The following is a 23487-nucleotide window of genomic DNA, read 5'->3' on the forward strand; positions in this document are numbered from 1 at the left end:
TCACGCTCAAGTCATTAGAACGGATGTTACTGACACAAACCTAAGGTTATTGAAACTGAACTCTGGCGTTAATGACGAAGACATAATACAAAATACAACAATTTGAAACTTTATATTATAAGTTACCCTGAGTGTTTAAATGTAGGCCTATAACCCTAATATTGTTTATATAATGGAACATGAGGACAAACATCGCTATAGAATGACGTTCAAAACTAGAAATCATAAGAGGTAATACAGAAATCACGCAAAACTACGTTAAAGGAATGATATGATAAAGCGATATAGAGATAAATAGTACCCACATCTCTTTGCGAGACACGCGGGTCTGTTGACGAAAGTACCCCCCCCCCCCCCCCCCCCTGTCGAAATTCAACTAGTCCCCAACTGCTTTAGTTCAACTCACATCCGACATCCCCGTATATTAATATTATTTAAAATCCTACCAAGTATTAAAATGCACACGAAATTCATATGCAAATGATACTGCTATATTGTGCCGTTATTATACAGGCATTCCAGATTCCGCGTGGGTAGAATACTTTCATTATACAGTAAATCTTTTGTCAAAGAATACGTTTTCTATTACCTAGCTGAAATACGTAATGTAAACTTGCAACGCAGGTAACTTTGTTCTGTCTACAATAAAGTTATATCCTGCTCATAGAGTGAACTAACGATTTAGACTAATCGGTAAAGCAATCACTCTGATGATTTACCCCTTCACCTGATAACATTGCATTATTACTTTTTACAATATGTAGATCTAACCACTCTGATCATGTTCCCTACCTCCAGGCTCCACTAGGGAGCAAGGAACGGTCATCAATGACAAGGAGCGTATGAAATAAATCATTACTCGCTGCCCGCTTCGCGCTCAGAAGGGAACATCAGTACTCTTCATCATGGTTAGAGTAACCGATCACTTTCGTACGATATTTCGCAAGTCAAAAACTATAGAAATGATCCCTGAAAGTATGATCTTAATTTACAAACGGGCGCGGACGGGACCCGATTCACGGGGAAGTCCTTCTCACTGTGGGTTTGTTGCGTGGATCGTTCATACCTCAGAAATTGAAGCTTAATATAAACGATTCAAATAACGTGAAATAATTCGAAGGTTGTTGAATCAGAACTCTGGCGTGAACAATCCAGACGTCGCCATAGACAAGCGTTTATTTAAATGTAATCACGCCCTGTGTCATTTATCTATGTTCGCACATCTCTGATAAAAAAAAATGCTCGTATTTACATCAATATCAATCGCTTTGAAATTCCATACAGAACCAATAATCCGAATATAAAAAACAGGAAATGGACATAAAGACGTCAAATTAGACGTAGATGATGTAGACATTAACCGTACCCACAATTCTTAGCGATAACTGGGCGTTACATAGCAGTAGCTAAAGCATTTTAGTTACACTAACACGAAATAAACGAATTGTATAGCACAGCTAACGTTATAAGTTCGAACTGTCTACGTGTTCGAATGGTGAATTGTTGATAAAGGCTCTTCAATACTAGATGCAAAACCAGCATGAAACATCATAGCGGTGCGTCGGCTTGTATCACCCGGACAGAAACACCGGGATGACTTTAGTTCTGCTGAAGTGAAAATGAGCTCCCTGACTGCTACAGTAAACCCACATGAAACATCTTGCCCAATACATCATAAACCCTTCTGCCAGAATGGAATTTGCCAAAAGTTTACTGTTCAGGAAGCTTAGGCAAAATATAAAGCGAAGCTTACATTAGTAAAATCTAACGTATTTTATTAAGTTATTCTCATTTAGGAGGTACGTGTTCTAATCTGGTTTCCACTTTACTTTTTACTACAAAATGTGACGCTATCTTGTAGGTAGGCCACTGGTCGACAGCGCAGCCTGTTGCTTAAATTCAATAAGTTACCTATTTAGGATGTTACCACGTATCACTGGAAATGATACGGCTGCTGTTTTCTGCGTAACGTAAATCATGTTCTCAGTTAAAGATCTGGTTTTCTTTACATGAATGGCCTCTTAAGTAAATACTTATTTTTTTGTATTACTAAGAGTACCTACGGCCTATCTTTAGCTAATGTTCAGGTAACCCGAAGACACGTGTACATCAACTTACCAGTCTTTGCCGGCCGACCTGCAGTTCTTTAATTGTGTACCAATTAAACAAACCGCCCCTCTTTGAGCTAATTTCCGCCCACAAAAAAAACATTCTCTCGTTTAGGGGCGGGGCTTCGTTGCTGCCCATGTTTTCGCCCTCTTGCCCAAACCACTCCCACTTACTTAAATTACTTAAATACTTACCGATTTTTGGGGGTTGCCAGAATGTTTGATTGATTTACCTGGTAGCTCTAAACGGCACAGCAGGTAACTCTTTCAAAGCATTTGTTTAACCTATGGAGGGCAATTTAAGCTCATACTTAAATCTTATCCTACCCTACGTTAAGGATCAACTCATAGCATAGTAGCTAGTAGCTCATGGTAGCTTACACTTTAAATTAATTTAAGTTGTTTGAGGGCTTGGTTTTTGTTTAAGAACGGACGACGAGCGCATGCTCAGCATGGTAACTTTTTATTTGTGCGCTGACCGTTCCAACATCTGGAAGTGTCACATCAGATGTTAGATATTATGTGAGGTTTAGATAAACATGTGGAAGGGTCAGAATAGATGACCTATATAGGGCTTATTCATGACAGTGCAATGACCGCCTCCATTTTGGAAGCATAGGAGCATTACATTGTAATTTTCAAAGTGCCCAAGATTGACGCATTTGGCTGAAATCATTGAAAAAAATCCCTAGTGAGACATCTCACGTGTTTTTAGAATTCAGAATCTGAACAAAGCAGCTTGATTTGTTGACAGGAGATGGACAGAGGGCAACAGGGCTTGTACACCGAGACATCACAACGACCGCCTCCGTTTTGGAAGCATAGGAGCATTGGAATGTAAGTTATTTTGTTGGTAGTCATAGTGATTTGGTAATTTTCAGTCAATAATCGTGATTTCTGTTTTGATTGGCCAAGTTTACAGTATATTTACGTTGCTTCAGGATTTTACATTACTACAACTCGAGTCTTCTCCAAATGGCGGAGTCTCACCAACAAAAGATCCCATGATGCATTCTGATGTACAAGCCCTATTAAGTGAGGTTTAGAAGGCACCTATGTGGATACATGCACACATCGCTCACCGCGGCCGACAGAGAACCCGTTGAGGATTCGTCATTTATACAAAATACTAAGAAACATCTGGCCACACACACACATGCACGCACATACACAGTTGCTCTCTAGTGAAGTGCTTATCCGAAACAGTACTATTGCTATTCCATGCAGGAGTCATTTATAGCACTAGTCATTCTTATGTTATGACTTCATATAACTAGTATATATATATATATATATATCGTAAGCCTATATATAGGCCAACTATAGTTGCTATAATGTGTATTTATACATACATAGATACATATATATTAAAACATTAATAGGCCTATTACAATTGTTCACATTTCCGAGAATTTTAGTAAAAACAGGAGATGGCTGTAGAAATATAAACGGAACAGTAGTCTAGAACTTAACTGGTTTGTGTTCTGGTTTAAGCTGGCTCAGAGCAGTGAGATCTAGTGTTATCCAGCCACTTCTATCCAGGAGAATGCATCTCAGACAGAAGTGGAAATAAGAGTAATTAGAAGAGTGCCAGACGATAGCCAGACTGGCTGAGAGTGTTCGGCTCGCCTAGCTTCCCCTGGTCATGCCTGCTGGAGCAGTTCCACAGGATGGTGTGTGGGGCTCCATGGCCCCTGCTCCTCCTGCTCCTCCTGCTCCTCCTCCCTCCTGGTCAGGGAGGTGCGCTGGGGTCCGTTCACCTGGTGAAGAAACCACTGACGAGGTGAGCTCTCATCTCAACAACTCTTTTCCATAAGAGCCGGCTACTGACACCTGCTGTCATGCGTGATACAGTGATGAGCCCAGGGTGGGGTTAGGTCATAGACTGGGGTTAGATATCAGACACCAGGGTGGGGTTAGGTCATAGACTGGGGTTAGATATCAGACACCAGGGTGGGGTTAGGTCATAGACTGGGGTTAGATATCAGACACCAGGGTGGGGTTAGGTCATAGGCTGGGGTTAGATATCAGACATCAGGTTGGGGTTAGGTAATTAAAATAAGGTCATTCAAAGAAGTATGAATGGTTAAAAGAGATACGGTTTATGGTCAGGGTTTAGGAGGTTATGATAAAGGTAAGTGTTAAAGGTTTATGGTCAGAGTGTAGAAGGTTAAGGTAAGAGTTAAGGGTTTCTAACAACGGTGGTGTGATGTAACTTCCAGCGGGGCTTCGCAGGGACAGAACACCTGGGTCTGATCCTCAAGCGTGGGGCTTTCTTATTTTTCTACTAAGCCCAGCGGCTCTCCGTGGCTCGCCTGGGGTCAGGTTTAAAGGTCAAGTGTCAGGTTGTTGAGTGGTACTTATCTGCTGGCCAGCTCCTTCCTCAGGCAGGACCTGAAGGAGGTGAAGCGCTCCTCAGACTTATAGCCCTGAGGAGAGAGAGAGAGGGAGAGAGAGGGAGGGAACGAGAGAGAAAGGGAGGAGGGGGTTGAGTAGACAAGCCAAGGATATGAAGCATGGTGTCCCACTGGTTTAGGAAATGTCTCGCACAACCCTGTGGTGGTACATATATAGTTTAAACTGCTGTTTCTGATTGGCGAGTGACGTGTGATATTTGATCTGTGGTGGAGCCTTGTGGCCCGCAACCCTGTTCACCAACCTGTCCATCATTTTAATGTCTCAATGTTATACACTCTCCACATAGACACAAAGTGTTCCCATAGGACAACATATCTTATACTGCGGCCCCTCACTAACTGAATTAACATCTCCACATAGACACAAAGTGTTCCCATAGGGCAACTTATGTTATACTGCTGCCTCTCACTAACGAAATGAACCGTCTCACTGAATTAACTGTTTGTAACGCCGCTTGCCAGCAGGGGGCAGTAAGGCTCTTTGGAAGCATCACATACCCACACAGCACTGCGCGCACACACACACACACACACACACACACACACACACACACACACACACACACACACACACACACACACACACACACACACACACACACACACACACACACACACACACACACACACACACACACAGACCCACCCTGGCCCCGCGATGCAGCCGGTCCTTCATGATGCCGATGAACTCTTTGTAGGACAGCTGGTCGTCGTGGTCCACGTCGAAGATCTTGAAGATGGTGTTCACCAGGTGGCGGGTCAGCTTGAGCCCCGTGGCCACGAACACGGCCCGCGCAAACTCATCTGGGGGTCCACTGTTAGTTAGTCATCATTCTGGAGGCTCATTGGTTATTGAGTCGTGCTGACGCAACGTATGTTGTGCTCACACGCCAATGACTTGAGGCAGATAGAGAGAGAGAGAGAGAGAGAGACAGTGAAAGAGAGAGAGAGAGAAAGAGAAAGAGAGAGAGAGACAGTGAAAGAGATACAGAGAAAGAGAGAGAGAGAGACAGAGAGAGAGACAGAGACTCACACACTCTCCCACTCTCAAACACATTGTGTCTGCCTACCCTGTCCGATGGAGCGTGCAGCAAAGTTGTACATCTGCATGGCGATGGCAAAGTCCTCCAGGTTGTTGAGGAACTGGAAGAACGACCTGAACTCATCAAAGGTGATGCCCTGGAACCAGAACCAGACAAGGAACGGAGCCGGGGGTCAGCGGCGCTGCTCCCTGGGCCCTGTGTCAGGCCGGCACGCGTCATGCTGGCAATGCAGTAACGCTAACACAATGTCACGCTAGCTACGTTGTAAAGCTAGCACTGTCATGCTAGCAGTCAGTCATGCTAGCCCGCATGAGGTTCAGGCCCCCCCCCCGCGCCTCCACGCGACACAACAATGCGATGACATCACAGCGCCCCGAGCATAGCTGAGCCTAGCATGAGGATGCAGCAGTGACACCATATGTCCCTCATGCACCTGCTGAAGCCATACCATCCCTAGTCACATGAAACGTCATCGACGTCATCACATGACCCCCATGTCGTTACATGACCCTGAGGTCATCACATTACCCCCGCGTCATCACATGACCCCAAGGTCATCACATGACCCCAAGGTCCTCACATGACCCCAACATCACTAAGTAGACCCAGGCAGAGCAGAGCGAAGATGGAGGAAAGTGCTCCCAGGCCGGAAGTGGTTCTTGGGTGAGTGGACAACACGGTGCAGAGCACACACACAGGACACAATGCAGCAGTCACATTATCAACACACCAAACAGACACATAGATAGACAGGCAGATGGACATATATAGATATATGACCAACCTCCTGCTTCTTGAAAAGTGGATGAAGGAGAGAAGAGAAAGAGAGACAGAGAGACAGAGACAGAGCGACAGAGAGAGAGAGAGACGGACCATCAACGGATCTGAGAAGCTGCTCAGGGCAGGATAAAGAGCTAAAGACCTCTCCTCCTCATCACCTCCCCACAGTGGTGTGTGTTTCTGTCTACCTTGTCGTCAGGGATACAGTGGTGTGTGTGTGTGTGTGTGCGTGTCTGTCTACCTTGTCGTCAGGGATACAGTGGTGTATGTTTTCTAGGTAGGCGTTGATGTTCTCCACGTTGGTGAAGCGCAGCAGGATGCGGGCAAAGTCCTCCTCGCTGATGGTGGTCATGCCCTTGGAGTAGTTGAGGAACTCTATCTCCAGCATCTCCGTCTGGATGTTGTCCATGAACCTGCAGCACGCCAGGTACCTCTTCATCACCACACATTGGGCTACACGATGGTCAACATCTCGCATGGGCCACGTTTTAGCTACGTATATTTGATGCAAACATTGTGTCAGCGATATGAACTTGCATGCATTTACGTATACATGTTTTATATTGTACTGAAATGTGTTTTATTTTCTATTAATCTATCTTGAGCTGGGATCACGTAAATGATGCTGAACTTTATCAACAGTAATCGTCGTGGCAACTCTACCTGTAGAAGTCATCAAAAGTAAGCTCCGCCTTCCCTTTCTTGCCGAAGAAATGGACCAATAAGGTGGTGTCTGTCATTATGTTTTCGTCTGTCCGCTGTGATTGGTCAGAGGGGGCGAGGGGAGGGGGGGAGTAGCAGATAAGACAGTCAAAGAGTTACAGAGGAAGCAGGATGCAACGCAACATGAACGTCGCGCTGGCCGAGAACCAGGTGTGTGTACAGGTGTGCAGAACGTGCACAAGGAGGGCAAACACCAGTATGGACCAGTACAGACCATTGCAGAGCAGTACAGACCAGAACAGAGCAGAACAAATCAGTATTGACCAGTACAGACCGGTCTAGACCAGTACAGACTAGTATAGACAAGTATATATAGACTAGTATAGAACAGTATATACTAGACCAGACCGGAAGAGACCGGTACAGACCAGTATGGCGATGACACATGCCAATGACAATGTCAACAGACACAGACGGAGAAAAACAAACACACACACAGACACAAACAAACAAACTGACACACAAACACACACAGCAACACACAGACCCAGACACATAGAGCGACACACAGACACATGGCATGCATTATTGGCAACCCGTAGCGCAGCCAATCACCAGGCCAGGATCAACTCAGCACTGAATATATATATATATATATATATACCTTTAGATATATATAAGTATATATCATATATCAAGTATAGTTGCACCGTTAAGCACTGTTTGTGTTCGGACAGCCCACGCACGGCCATGGCAGTCAGTCACTGTTTCCACGTAACGTTGATAAGGAAGCCTAGTGTCAAAAATCCATGTTTGGCCGTGATGGGGTAACGTTTGGTTCACGCACCCCATCTTTTCCTCCAATAGGAGGGAGCCTCGTCCAAACAGAGGGTGTGCGCATGTGTTTGTATGTTGTGAATGTGCGCACAAATGTGTGTGTGTGTGTGTGTGTGTGTTCCGCACGCACCCAAACACACTGACATGGCCGTGAGCACACGTGCGTGCGTGTATACATCCCAGAAAAAGGTGTGTACTGGCGAGATCAGCCCCAAGCACCTGCCAAGCCACGCCCCACCAAACTCAACATCCAACCCCGCGCCATGCCAGGATCAGCACTGGGTGGGGCTAAATCCCATGACCATCATCATCATCATAACCGCCATGATGCCATACGTATTCTACCTCCAGGTTATAATCCTACGTTGGTGAGGGAAGAGAAAGACCAAACAAGATGAGAACATTACAGTGAAGACGAGGAAGAGGGGGGAGATGGAGAGGAAGATCTGGTCATTAAACAACATGCACTGTTGTTTAAAGTTTGGTCTCCTGAAGTCCAATGAGTGAGTGAGTGAGTGAGTGTGTGTGTGTGTGTGTGTGTGTGTCTGTGTATGTGAACCCAAGGACATCTCTAAAGATGTCAAAGTGCTAGCGCTAGGCTAACAGACTGGTGTGTGTGCTGTATACATAATGTATTAGATAGCGTAGCGTGAAGAGTGTAGTATTTAAAGTATATTGAAGGTATAGTGTGGTATGTATAATATATAAGAGAAGCAGAGAAGTAGAGAAGAGAAGTAGAAGAGTATAGAAGTTATAGTGTAGTATATAGAGTATATAGTGTAATAGATAGACAATATAATAGTGTAGTATAATAGAAAGTATAGTGTAGTACATGGAGTATAGAATGGTGTAGCAGACAGCTCAGAGATCTCCATGACAGAAGCATCGTAGATCAGAGAGCTATCTATCATTGAGCAGAACAGGTCAACCACAATAATGAACTGTCATCTGCTCTGAGTCACACCGCTGTCTAGCCCCGCGCTAACGTCTGCTAGCCCGCCTCACTACATCCAGAGCAGAGCTGTGAATCACCGGCCTGCCCCTGTGTTTATCAACCGTCACCCCAAGAGGTCTTGTCATTAAGAAACAAACAAGACATGTTGAGGGTTTTTAGCTTGGTTCAAAGCGACACGCGACTCTCTCTCTCCCGTATGACACACGGGCGTTTCAGACATCTAGACCGAGCTCAGGTGGTGTCACCTCTCCTCGTCTTCCTCACCTCCCTCCTCTTCAGCTGCTGTCTCTGTACTGTCAGCCCCCTAACCCGGGGTTAGGGGGCATTAGGCTCCATGATGCCTACAGGGAGACATTTGAAGCCACTAAACCTGCTCTCTACTGTTCTCTCAACTGTTTTAGTTAGTATAGAATGTATGAGAATGTCTCTTTGCATCCGGTATAGTATAGTAATGTATATTGTTACAACAACGTAGTATATAATGTATAATGTCTATCTCATCCATCTGTAATTGATGTTTGCATATGTGGACGTATATATTGATATTGATCCAAAGCTATATCTATAGATCTATATTTATATCTATATATTGCCGTGTATATAGATACATTTAGCATACTTGTGTAAGGACAGTGGTCGGCTGTCCCGGACATCAAGCCAGGCATTAGCGTCTGGGTACCTGGGTTGAATGAGAAGATCAACCAAAACATTGTCAAGTTGTTTTTCTGTGTTTGCAGAATAACGTTCGGGAAATCTGGCATGAGCTCACTGTCACCATGACGACATACTGGTGGCCACGCCCACATAACGACACCTGTCTTTTCTGTGTTTGTGTGATTAATAGAGTAGGTGAGAGAGAGAGAGAGAGAGAGAGAGAGAGAGAGAGAGAGAGAGAGAGAGAGGGAGAAGAGGAGGGGGAGAGAGAGATGTTGGGCTTTGATCTTGAAACTGACGGTAAAAGCAGTGATCACTTGATGTAAACACTAAAGACCCTCCCTCTCTCCCTCTCTGGGTGAGTAAGGGGAGGAAGTTGTTATCAGAGGTGTTCAGTTGAGTAAGTCAGCCACACCTCCAAGGAAACACATAATCCCCCTCCCCTCTGTCTCTCCTTTCCTTTCTGTCTCTCCTCATCTCTCTCTCTCTCTGTCTGTCTGTCTGTCTGTCTGGCCCACAGGGTGACTCACAGTTAAAATGTTCTGGGTTCAATCCCTAACGTCCACAGTCTACTGGAGGCACCCTAGAGCAAGATGTGCTAACCCCTTCCTGCTCCTGAATCCCGTGTCTCTGTACTGTCTAACTCCTTCCTAATCCTGAATCCCCTTCATGCTCTTGAATTAACTCAACTCACTCTGGATTCAAGAGTCTCCAAAACAAACACATATTACATCGAATATTCCTCCTCTACTGATGTTCAATTATTATTAAATAATAAAAAACATAATAATAGCATTGTGTTTTCTATGAAATTGATTTAAGTTATTGTTGCTGACATCACTCTACGGAGATGTTAAGCCAAAGTGCATCTATCTCAGCCATTTGAGAGTCCAAATCATTAATAATTATTAGGGCTAATAATGATTATCAATTTATACTTCCCTCAGGGCCAATGAAGTTGATCTCCCTCTCCCCCAACCTCGCTCCCTCCCTGCCCACTGATTGGCTGTCCACTCTGTCAGACATCCTGGGACATGAAAGGCAGGGCGGGTGTAAACACGAGGTCAGAACCATTAGCGCACGCTATCATTACCCTCACTGTAGCTTCCGCTGCTATTAGCTAGCCCGCTTCACCCTGCCCACGGCCTGTCATTACACAACTAGCCTGCTAGCCGCGTGTTAGCCTCATCTGTTATTAATCACAACCTGTACCTTCAAGCTAGAGGTTCTGTGGCAGATAGCCAGCAAGCTGCATTTAGCTGCATTAACCCTGCAGCTGAGCATCATGCTCCTTTTACGACTATCCACCAGCTGTGAGCTTTGGCATCAGGTGTTTCACACACATTTACATTTAGCAGACGATTTCATCTAAAGCCACTGAAGTGAGGCTGAGAACGATCAGACCGTCAACGTTGGACCAACTGGGTCCTCACATGCTTGGCCTCAGAAGCAGTGGTGCGCTGAGTGTCATAGTTCTTCTATGTGTGTTGGCTGAAAGGGGACATGTTCTATGGCATTAGGATGACCTGACCACCATAGCCCCACCGTTCACCACGGTCAGACGCAGGCAGACATACAGCAGCACGGCGAGGAAAAACACACTACACAAAACACAAACATTTAAACATTTAAACATTTACCAGACTTAGGAAATCGTCCACGGTTAAACATCTACCAGCCGGCACAAATACACTGTCACTCCACAAAGACGACATACGACTACAGCCAGGAATACCAGAAAACAAGAAGAGAAGAGAACTAGATGCGGTGTAATAAGTTGTGTGACATTAGTCAAAGGTGAAGGCTTTTTTCGCACATTAAGAAGGAATCGAGAAACAAGATGCATGTTGAGGTCGAGATTAAAAACAAACTTCCTTAATCCCATTTTCTAAAGACCCGGATTAGAAAATATAGTGCAGCAGAAAATATTGGTTTGTTGTTTAATTTTCAGCCATCTTGTTTAGCTCGACCAATGTCCTTACGTCTAACAAGGCGGTTAGAAAGGAAGTCAGGGGTACAGGTGAGAGGTTAAAGGTGAGAGGGAGGGGGCAGGTGTTTAGCTTAACTGTGGAGCTCAAAGAGAACAGAAAATATACAAGATATTGACGGCTGGATAATAGATGGAGGAAAGAAGGAATGGAGGGATGGAGGGATGATGGAGGATGGACAGAGGATGCTGAATCGTTGAACAGAGCACTGATGGAGGGATGAGGGAGGGATGGACAGAGGACTGATGGAGGGATGAGGGAGTATTGGAGGGATGAGGGAGGGATGGACAGAGGACAGATGAAGGGGTGACGTAGGGATGAGTGAGGGATGGACAGAGGACTGATGGAGGGATGAGGGAGGGATGGACAGAGGACTGATGGAGGGATGAGGGAGCATTGGAGGGATGAGGGAGGGATGGACAGAGGACTGATGGAGGGATGAGGGAGCATTGGAGGGATGAGGGAGGGATGGACAGAGCCAGGTGAGTCAGTGTACCTCCGCCAGGTCAGAAAAGAGCGCTTGACTTGCGCATCGCCGCAGGATGTCCCAGTAACTCCGCGCCACAAACTCCTCACTGTCTTTTTTTAACACCTGTAGGAGCGGCGAAGCAGGGAGGGGGTCAGTTCACCTCCTAGTTACCTCCAATCCGATGTCCCCTCCCTCCTAGTCCACTCCCCTCCAAGTCGCCTCCCCTTTGATGTCACCTTCCTTCCTAGTCACCTCCACTATGATGTCATCTCTCCTTCAATGTCACCTCCCTTCCTAGTCTCCTCCTCTAAAATCTCACCTCCCTACCAGTCAGGGAACTTGGATGAGTTCACAGTTATCTTCGGTCCGCTCAGCAGTTGTACAGCAGGTATTTGTCTGAGCTTGTCTGCTCTTCCTAGAACCTGTCATTTTACTAATGTTTCTCCCATGAATCTGTTTGACATCCTGTTCAGGGTTGATTATTATCATTATGCGATGGGATACAGTTTTACAACCTTAAAACTAATCTAAAGTATAGTCGTACAAGCGTCTCTGTAAAAGTATCCCCAGTATCAGCTGTACTTTATGAATGGCCAGTTGTAAGGAGGTGGAGCTGATCGAGGAAGGCCCCAGCTCAGGATAATGGTTAGCGTCAAACAGGAAGTTGGGGGAGGAGTCAGGGTGGAGGGGGAGGGGGTGACAGATGATTGAGGAATAAAAGGTTTGTTTCCTTCAAAATAAAAGACTATGACTAAGCCTATCGTCCCAGGTCAACACCAGGACACCGTCACAGACAAAAGGCTTCTATCGCGAAAGGCTGTTAACCGGCGGCATTTCAAGATGAAATCATTTCAATCTGTGTCCAGCCGCTGTTACTACACCTGTGTCAAACAGGTTCTCCAACGGCTAACGTGACTTTTATAACTTTGAAACATGGAGATGAGTCTTCCTGTGCTCGCAGAAGGGGCCAGATATCCTTGGAGATATGGACCAACGTAAACAGTTGGTTTTAAAGCTCACCTTAATGTAAGACTGGTCTGCCAGCCAGGGTCCCAGGAGATACTGATCTGGATTGAACATCCTTTTTAGAGACTTACAGTTCCCACAGGAGTAACTGACTGACCACCCACCTAGTGTCTCTCTCCCTCTCTCGCTCTCTCTGTCTCTCTATGTGTGTGTGTCTCTCTCTCTCCTCTCTCTCTAGGGAGCAGTGGCCATTTTGACATGACCTTGCGTTTCTCTGAACAAAGAATCCATCCATCACAGAACTGACACCAACAAAACCCTCTCTACCCACCTCTCTCTCTCACACACACAAACACACACACACACACTCTCTCAGTATATGTGTATGTTTTAAAGAGTGCAAGTGTGTGTGTGTGTGTGTGTGTGTGTGTGTGTGTGTGTGTGTGTGTGTGCATGCTTGTTTGAATCTGTGTGTATGTGCGTGTGCGTGTGTATGTGTGTGTGTGTGTGTGAGTACGTGTACATGTGTGTATAAAGATGTGTGTCTAAGTGAGAGAGTGGCTTTTAGTCCAAACACAGACAGTAGACAGACTTCTTTGATCTGAGTCACCATGGCACCAGATATATTATGGTATGTCCATACTGTGAAGACTGCAGCCATACAGACAGCTGTTTTCTCTGGTTCCAGTACTGACCCAGTACCATACACATACAGAGAGAGCCCAGAGATGACACACACACACACACGCCCTTAAAAGGCCCAAAACGTCTGCTTCTGTTTAGAGCGTCTGACGTCACTCTCATTCAATTCAATCTCTTTTTAATTTCACCTGACCTTCAATATATTTTAGTGGCCCTCTGCTTGCTCTCTCTATTCATCCCTTCATCCTCTCTATTCATCCCTCCATCCTCTATGCTCTCTCTATTCATCCCTCCATCCACCAGAGCCTTCAGATGCTGGGTGCTCCTCTCCTTCTCAACATCTAATCCATGCAGCCTGAGTGACGTGAGGACGTTCTCAGGGCCTGTTCGGCCTCAGTGGATCAGAGGCTAACGATAAAGAACTACAGGTTGATAGAGAGAAGGCCTGTGAATGGTTACTGGTTCTCATGACTGCCTCAATGATGGCTACGTGGTTGTTGTAGTTTGGCATTCAACTAGCTAAATCTAGCTAAAAGCTTAATCGGAGGAGAGTAAGATGCACATTAGCCTTCATATTAGCATTAGCATTTACAATACTGTTGCCTTTGTTGGATATACATATTCAATTGGACAATTGAATTAGTCAACACAAACACACACACACACACACAATGGTTGTCCATAGTGATCGGGGGGAGTAGGGGAGGGAGGGCTGATACATACACTGTTGATAGGAGCGACATGATATCCATAGAGCTGCATACTCTGATACACAGAGAGAGACATAGAAACAGCACAGAGAGAGGGAGAGAGAGAGAGAGAAAATAGAGAAAAAGAGAGAAGCAGAGCGAGAGAGGCAGAGAGAGGCAGAGAGAGAGAGAGAAAGAAAGAGAGAGACAGAGAGAGAGAAAGAGAGAAGCAGAGAGAGAGAGAGGCAGAGAGAGAGGCAGAGAGAGGGAGGGAGAGAGATATCATGCAGAGAGGAGAAGAGAGAGAGCATGCAGAGAGGAGGAGATGGGGAGGAAACAGGGAGAGACATGTTAGTACATGCAGGAAACATTCTGTTCTAAAGGATGCAATTCCTTCTCTTTATTATGGAACAAAAGTAATATGCTCGATTCTAACGCTACTAAATCTAACCAAACCTAATCTAATCTAAACTAACGTGATCTAATCAAATTGAATATAATATTATCAAATTGAATCCAGTGTAATGTAACATATTATAATGTAATATAATATTAAGTAATATAATGAAACATATACATAGAATCTGATATAATACAATAATATCATATAATATAATTTAACACAATATAATCAAATATAACGTAATGTAATGTAATCTGATATAACGTGATGTAATCTGATCTGATCGAATATGATAAAAATATATCGAATATCGAATATAACGTAATCTAAGTCATACATAGCCGATCTAATGTTGCCTTGAGGCGTCCATTGAAAGGTGGATCCCACCAGAGGAACCTGAGGTGGACCAGAGAGACAAAAGACCAGGGTCTGGTGCACACAGGAAACACTCACACACAGGCACTGACAGGAAGTGTGTGCATGTGTGTGTGTGTGTGTGTGTGTGTGTGTGTGTGTGTGTGTGTGTGTGTGTGTGTCTGTGCTTATTTGTGTGTTTGTGTGTGTCTTGATCGTACCAACTGGGCTGACTTGTCAACATCTCCTTTCCTTCCTCTCTTCTCGTTCTTCTTACGAAAAATCTCCTGGAGCTGAGGTCATACGGAGGAGAATGATAGAATAATAGAACGATAGAATAGAATGAAAGAACAATAGAATGATAGAATAATAGAATGATAGAATAGAACGATAGAAAAATAAAGTGATTGGAAGACAGAATGATAGAAAGGAGGACAGAAGCTCTTAGTGTTTCAGGTGTATATAGTATAATAGTGTGTAATAGTAATAGTGGAGAGAACTTTTCCAAGAAGATTTCCAGCAAAACTCAGAGCAGAGTCAGTGCTAGCCTTCTTAAAATGAGTGTGAAGATCTTCTTAGCCAAGAGTAAACCCCTCTTAGCCCAGGCTTAAGTAAAGAGCTAATGTCTTTTAACCCAGGGTTAAGTAAAGAGCTAACCTTTCTTAGCCCAGGGTTTGAGCCAACCTAGTGTGAAAGCCCCTGATGGGTGTGTGGATGCGATCCGAGGCGCAGTACCAGAGACTCACCACTAGGAACTCTCTCTTGTCCACCATCTGGTTGCCGTCGGCGTCAAACATGTTGAAGGCGATCTTAAAGCCAGCATGAGGCTCTGGAAACACACACACACAATGAATATTTAACTTCTTGTTTTTGCTTAATTTAATATTTAATCTGCTTCGGCTTTATGTTCTTTGTGAATAAAGCTTTGTTGGATTCAACTGAATGTACTTACTGGTGAGGATGCAGAGGAGGAAGAGGTATTCTGTGTATGCGATGATACCTGCAGACAGCAGGGAGAAAGCACTGTATATGATATAGACATATAGACCGCACGCACACACACACACACACACACACACACACACACACAAACACACACACACACACATATATACACACACAGAAACACATACATTAGTACAAACACACACACACCGACACACATACATACACCCACACACACATACAGACATACATACATACACAAACATTCCCGCGTACATACATATACACACAAACACACACACGCAAACACACATATGCATGCACACAGACAGACACAGACAGACAGACAGACAGACAGACAGACAGACAGACACACACACACAATCTGCTGACAGTCCAAATATGTGCATGTGTTTCACTTTTTGTCTGGCTCTCTCACTCTTATTTTTTTTATTATTAGTATTAAATTACAAATACTATTACTCATTCAAATATGATTATTTGAACGACTTTTACTACTACTACCACGATTAATAATAATAATACTTTGCCTTGACTACAAATTACCTCAGGATTAACAAAGTGTTCTGAATAACTCTTACCAATTATTTTACCATGGCTGTTATTAATTCTATTAGCATGACGTAAGGTATTCCTTGTGGATGACCGCATCCTCTGTGAGGTCATGATGTTATCACCTGGAGCCAACGACCTCAGAGCCTCGATGAAGGTCGTACGGGTTCCTTTCAAACTAGCAACTTAAAGTTGTATTGAACCATCAATGGAAAACAGACACACACACACACACACACACACACACACACCAGGTGCATTCCTATGTGTGGCGTTCATCTCTCGCAGTCTTCTCTGTCGCCACAAAAGTAATCCAAGGATTTCGACTGTCAACACACACCATGACACACAGTGCATTCCCTTACATCACCACGCAAACACACGCACGAACACACACAAACACGCACGCAAGCACACAAATATCTGACTGAATATATTATATTATTGCTTTGTGTGTTTGTGTGTTTGTGTGTATGTGTGTTTATCTGTCTTTGTGTTTCTGTGTCTGTTTGTCTGGTCTAAGCAATATGCCACCAATGATATTTAAATAATGGTGTGTACAGTTTTGTCACAGATATCCAATCCTCCAATCGCTAATAGTCTTACACGCTCTCTCTCTTTCTCTCTCTCTCACTCTCTCTCTCTCATCCTCATCCAATCTGTTCTATAACACACAGAACGACAGACATACAGACAGACACACACACACACACACAAAAATGCACACTTTGAACACAAATCCTTAACATACTCAACACAACCACACAAAATAAAATACACAAGTGCTACATAACCACATACCCGGGCTCAGGAAGTGAGGAGGACAGGACAGGTGTCTGGGTGTTGCCTACCTCGCTCCCTCAGGTTGCGGAACAGCTTGGAGGTTCCCCTCCATACCGGCGGAGTGTCTGACAGAATCTTCTCGAGCTCCTAGCACACACACGCGCACACACGCAGACACAGACACAGACATAGACACAGACACAGTCAGACACAGACGCACAGACACACACAGACACACAGACACACACACACACACACACACAATGATGTCAGATGTTAGTATTTACATTTTTACATTCAAACCCGAATTGTGTCTTTAGGGCCTACATAATTGAAAATATTACTGTACATAGCAGATAGCTAGCTGCTATGCTAACATATACTATAAATGAAGGCATCTATCAGAAAGCTCGCTGCTACGCTAACCTATTCTGATAAATGGTATGTGGTATATATCAAAGCGTGCCATCAATGCTGTGGTCCAACCGGCCAGTAGGGGTCAGCATATGGTCTCAGACCAAGTTAGCTGGCACTTGTTTAATAGTTACTTTACTTTGTACTTCTATTTATACTCGCTTTATTCAATCAACGATAACCTCAGCTAGAAGAATGTGTAACTCTGTGTCTCTACAGAGATGACCTAAAGAAAGAGAGAACCAAAGAGACAGAGACAGCGAGCAAGAGAGACAGACAGAAAGACAGACAGAAAGACAGACCAACAAACAGACATCAGAGAGAGAGGGATAGACTGAGAGGGGGAGCGAAAGCGGGTGAGAGGGTGAGAGAAAGCGAGAGAAGAGAGGGAGTGAGAGACAGAGAGAGGGAGAGAGCGTGAGAGAGAGAGAGGGGGACAGTGCAAGAGAAAGAGAGAGAGGGACAGTGCGAGAGAGAGAGAGAGAGAGAGAGAGAGAGAGAGAGAGAAAGGGACAGTGGGAGAGAGAGAGAGAGAGAGAGAGAGAGAGAGAGAGAGAGAGGGAGGGGACGTGTTCCTACCTGCTTGGTCAGCGAGCGCCAGGCCCTGCTGTCTGAGAACGACACAACAAAGAGCAGCAGGAGGAGGAGGAGAAGAGAAGAAGAGAAGAGAGGAGAAGAGCGTTTGGGTGGGCTTGTTGAGATAGCATCAAACGCACACACACACACACACACACACAGGACAGTGTATATATACTGTCATCATTAAGGGCCCATTTGTTCCATCTTAAGGGCCCCTCCCGTGTGTGGCTGTAGGAAGCGGAGGGGGTGAAAGGGGAGGGGTGGGGGGGTGAAAGGGGAGTGGTGGGGGGGGGGTGAAGGGGGAGGGGTGGGGGGATGAAGGGGGAGGCGGGGGCGGGGGTGTTCTGCTCATCCAAGGGGACTTCAAAGAAGGCATTAGAGGACAGTGTGTGGCTGTATCACATGTCAGGGAGTACTACTGGGATGTAAACACCAGCACACACAGGTGCACCGCCTGCACACACACACACACACACACACACACCCATCCTGTTACACACATGCACGCACACACGCACATGTGTGTGTGTGTGTGTGTGTGTGTGTGTGTGTGTCTGTGTGTCTGTGTGTCTGTGTGCGTGCGTGTCTGTGTGTGTGTGTGTAACAGGATGCTTGACAGTATTGTCTATGGGAAAAAATAGAATTGCAGTTTAAAGATTAGGTCTTTAGGTTAGCTTCTACAAGTTAGTGACAGGGTTAATGTTGGTCAGTGGAATGTGATCAAAGGCACGTGTGCTTTCATGTGTGTGTGTGTGTGTGCATGTGTGCGTGTGTGCATGTGTGTGTGTGTGTGTGTGTGTGCGTGTGTGTGTGTGTGTGTGTGTGTGTGTATTAGTGTGCGTGTGAATGTCTGACTAACATTAACCTCAGACTAAACAAATGCTGGGAAGGCATCTGCTTCAGTTCAGAGTAATCTGGGGCTACAGGCACTGACAGAGAGAGAGAGAGAGAGAGAGAGAGAGAGAGAGAGAGAGAGTGAGGAGACAGAGAGAGCTATCCAAATCGCCTCACAGTGATGCATCAACCTGGAGTGCTCATCAGGGCCCGCCACGGCCTATACGGGTGGCTCTAATTGAAGCAGAATGTAATCAAAGCCGTAAACAATACTAAGTCCCTGGTTTAGTTAGATTAGACAACACCCTCTGATCTCAACCGACCAGTTCTTGTAATTTGGACTGTGGGTCTTGTCTCGTCGAACATTGAATTCTTCATTTTGACTATTGAGTGATTTACTATGAATTCAGGTCATTAAGGAGCAGGTGGTGGTCAGACAGTGAGTTCAAATATGTGTTATTAAGGAGTAGGTAGAGGTTAGACAGTACAGAGACAGGTCATTAAGGAGCAGGTAGGGGTTAGACTGTACAGAGACAGGTCATTAAGGAGCAGGTAGGGGTTAGACTGTACAGAGACAGGTCATTAAGGAGCAGGTAGGGGTTAGACAGTACAGAGACAGGTCATTAAGGAGCAGGTAGGGGTTAGACAGTACAGAGACAGGTCATTAAGGAGCAGGTAGGGGTTAGACAGTACAGAGACAGGTCATTAAGGAGCAGGTAGGGGTTAGACAGTACAGAGACAGGTCATTAAGGAGCAGGTAGGGGTTAGACAGTACAGAGACAGGTCATTAAGGAGCAGGTAGGGGTTAGGTGAGATGAAGAGGTTTAAGAGGTTCTGGTCTGGAGGGTCAGGGTCTACGTACTCCTGGGCTCGCTCATGGTGACCGACTCGATGAAGTTGTGCGGCGTCATGTACAGCTGTCCCTCGAACTCCACCGAGCTGAAGAGGCGGAAGCGATGCTCATGGGACGACATGTGGACCTCTCCTTCGTCAAAGTCGTATGGATGAGCCTGCACACACACACACACACACATATCAACACACACATTGGCCATGTGCAGGTTAGCCCCGTGACTAACAGGGGCTAAGACAGCACCCTTTACTGTATGCTGTCTCCCACTGCTGCACATGCTTGTGTACTTAACATGCTAGTGGACTTAGTATGAAAGGATAATGGCGGGCTAGTACCGAGCATCCTAAGTCCACTAGCCTTCTAGGATAGTAGAACACTAGTATACTTAGCATGCTAGAGGACTAAGCATGCTAGGGTATTTAGCATGTTAGGGTTCTACATAGCCTGCTAGTGTAGGATAGGATAGGATAGGATAGTCTTTATTGTCCCTGAGGGGCAATGATATCTGATGATATTATGATTGCGGTGTACGCTGGTTGATAACAGTAAACATGAGCCAAGCTAGAGCTCATAGAGGGAGCAGGACAGTGTAGTGGCTTAAGTGTTATATGTTGTAAGCAAGCTTGTCTTAGTGGTCTCTGTGCTGCATCAGTGCTGCTGTAGCCTGGAGACCATCCTGATCACGTGACCTCACATTCTGTTTCGCTACACACATCAGGGTGGACCTCTGGCGGACTGGAGAACTTGGGGAGAACTTGGCTTGACAGAGTAACTCCTTCGGCCAATCAGTGTAACAATCAAGTCGGACGCATGGCGGAAAATACTCTTGTTCTTGTTTAATTGTTGTTCTGGGGTGTTCTGCAATAACTGCACTTAAGGCTGTGTTAACTGTGCTAACGTTGACTCATTGTATCCGGAGACCCCTTTACTGTTCAGATTACCAGTGGTGGCCTGTAGTTGACGTTATAGTCCCCGATTGGCCCGATTACGTTGTAAATAATTATTATTTACTATTTAGCTGAGGCTTTCATCTAAGGAGACCTTGTCATGCCTCGGCACAGGGTAAACCCATTAGCAGGGATTGAAACCAACGACTCAAAATAGGTAGCAGACATTGCGAAGGAAAAGGTGCACAGAGATCTGAAATCAACAGTCAGTAATCACCACAGGCGACAAATGTTTGACCTTTGAGACCACACCTGGCGTGCACCGGGCTGCGGCAGGACGCCTAGGTAAGCTGCCGACATTGGGGATGGAACCCAGAACCTTAGGCTAATTCCTAATCAGTACACTGATTACATACAGTATATTACCTTCTTTAGTCCTAGTTTACTGAAGTATGTTACTGTACGATTCCATGTGGTGTGTGTGTGTGTGTGTGTGTGTGTGTGTGTGTGTGTGTGTGCCTTGATTCAGTTAGACATCCACAATGTCAAGATACGACAGCTCTTGGAGGGCTATAAATAGAAGCAGTAGCTCTGGCGCAGAGTGGGGAGAACTCTCATCTAATTGATTAGCATCTCTCGCTCCCTTTCCCTTTTCTCCCCCACTCTCCCCTTTTCTTTTATCCTCTCTCTCTTCCCTTCTCCCCTCTCTCCCTTTCTATTCTCTCTCTCCCTTTCCCCTTCCCCCCCTTCTCTCTCTCTCTCTCCCTGTCTATGTCTCTTCTCTCTTGGTCTCTCTCTCTCCTCTCTCTGTCTCTCTCACGCTATGTCTCTCTTTATCCTCTCTCTCGCCATTTCTATGTCCATCTCTCTCTCAATCTCTCTCTCTATCCTCTCTCGCCTCATCTCTCTTTCCATCTCTCTCTCTCTCCCTATCCGACTCTTCTCTGTCTCTCTCTCTCCTCTCTCCCTCCACCTCTCTCCATCTCTCTCTCCATCTCCCTCTCCATCTCTCTCTCCATCTCCCTCTCCATCTCCCTCTTCCATTTCTCTCTCCTGCAGTATAGCGTGGTGCTGCAGCAGTATAATCATCACCCAAGAGGTTTCTAAATGTAATCCAGTTTGGCTCAGGGGCTAACTGCACTGCTCAGCTAATATGCTAATGAGCATAGCTCTCCATTCATAAAGCTTTGATGCCCATTTCTCTGCGGGGCTTTTATCTTGAAGGAGATGAGAGTTGAGCAGCCAGCTCAATGAGATGCCTCCATAACGCTACAGCCTTGTGCTACTGACATCCACTATAATGACTCCCAGTATATATACGTTACCATACCCACCCTGGTACTGACATCCACTATGAGTACTACCCGTATATATACGGATACGTTACCATATAGTAGTATAGTATATAGGTTCTACTATTTACAGTTTATATAATGTCACCGTGTTTTAGAAAATCCAAGGGTGTCACGAGGTAGTAAAACAGAACTATGAAATCAAACTGCAACGGAACCAAAAGGGAATAGAATAGAATAGAGTAGAATGAAGCTCTCTCTCTCTCTAGGACTGATAAGAGGAAGCCTCAACACATAACATGTCGTTTTGAGAACATGTCTATAGGCCTATATTATTCTATACGATTATAAACTACTTATATATATATATATATATAAACACTACTTATAGACCGCTCTATAAAGACACTCTTATGTCTGGTTATTACTCTTTACCTCTGTTTTGTAGTGTCATTTCTTACTACATTATGCTAATCTAAATTAGCACAATGTGGTCTGTGTTGATAATTGTAACCAACTTACTCAACTTAACAACTAACTTTATAGCCCAGTACAAGTCGATGTTTCAGAAATGTATATGTCAACGTGGAAGGTTTGCCCGTTGCACATCAGAACAAACTCCGGCCATATGATATTTGTAATTTATATATAGATTAATAGATGAAATATATATAAAATATAATAATTGTGCTTTCCGAACGACGCGCGCATGCACCGTGTGTTCAGCACCACCACGAGCGGAGAGCGCCTTTCCTTCCCGCGCCAGATGTCAATAAGACTTGCCAAATAGTGAGACAGCCGGGTTCATTCGATGGAGAGAGAGGAAAACAACACGGCTCCTCCACAACAAACAGAGACACAACCGCAGTTACTGGACAATCCAAAGCAGAAAGGAAACGCCGCTCGCCAATCTTCCGGTTGGTCTCTTCCTCAATCAACAGTGTTTAGTTTTCTAACACTTGGGCGAGAAGTCCTCGCATTGCAGGCCCTTAAGGTCAACATCCAAGAAACGGAAAGCTATGTTGCCGCTGAGCAAACAGGCTTCTCCCCCTCTCGCCGCGTGGCACCGTGGTCTTTTAATGGGCTGTGGCAGCGGGGCCGACATCTTACCTTCTCTTTGGCTGCCACGGCGGGAACGGAAGGCAGCAAACGACTCAGTCGGCTGGCGCTGCGTTTGTATTTTGATTTATCGTTGTACAGGTAAAATGCCGCCATTATGGCTCCCCCGGTCGCCAAACACATCCCGGCGGCCCGCCTCCGTGTCCTGCTGGTCGGCCAGCCGACCAGCTCGCTGCTCGACGGCGACCGAGGGTGCAGCCTGCTGGCCAGCACGGCCAACGCTCTGCGGAAGGCGGACAT

General features: G+C 45.3%; 1 protein-coding gene and 1 non-coding gene across 2 annotated transcripts; both read right to left on the reverse strand.

The window, feature by feature from the left end:
- Positions 1-769: 769 nt before the first annotated feature.
- On the reverse strand, positions 770-985 carry LOC311341377 (small nucleolar RNA U3). The gene has a single exon (XR_014633312.1). It is a non-coding gene; the product is annotated as a small nucleolar RNA U3 (small nucleolar RNA).
- A 3483-nt stretch (positions 986-4468) lies between these two features.
- Positions 4469-23487, reverse strand: micu3a (mitochondrial calcium uptake 3a; the record flags this gene model as incomplete). Its single annotated transcript, XM_084466260.1, has 14 exons — positions 4469-4537; positions 5172-5329; positions 5596-5704; positions 6590-6761; positions 7012-7106; positions 11942-12037; positions 14246-14287; positions 15190-15261; positions 15715-15797; positions 15921-15968; positions 17338-17416; positions 18263-18294; positions 19959-20106; positions 23239-23487. The coding sequence occupies 14 exons, from the start codon at positions 23485-23487 to the stop codon at positions 4469-4471; spliced, it is 1452 nt and encodes a 483-aa protein (XP_084322386.1).

Source organism: Micromesistius poutassou (assembly GCF_964030765.1).
Source record: "Micromesistius poutassou genome assembly, chromosome: 3".
In the NCBI taxonomy this organism is placed as follows: Eukaryota; Metazoa; Chordata; class Actinopteri; order Gadiformes; family Gadidae; genus Micromesistius; species Micromesistius poutassou.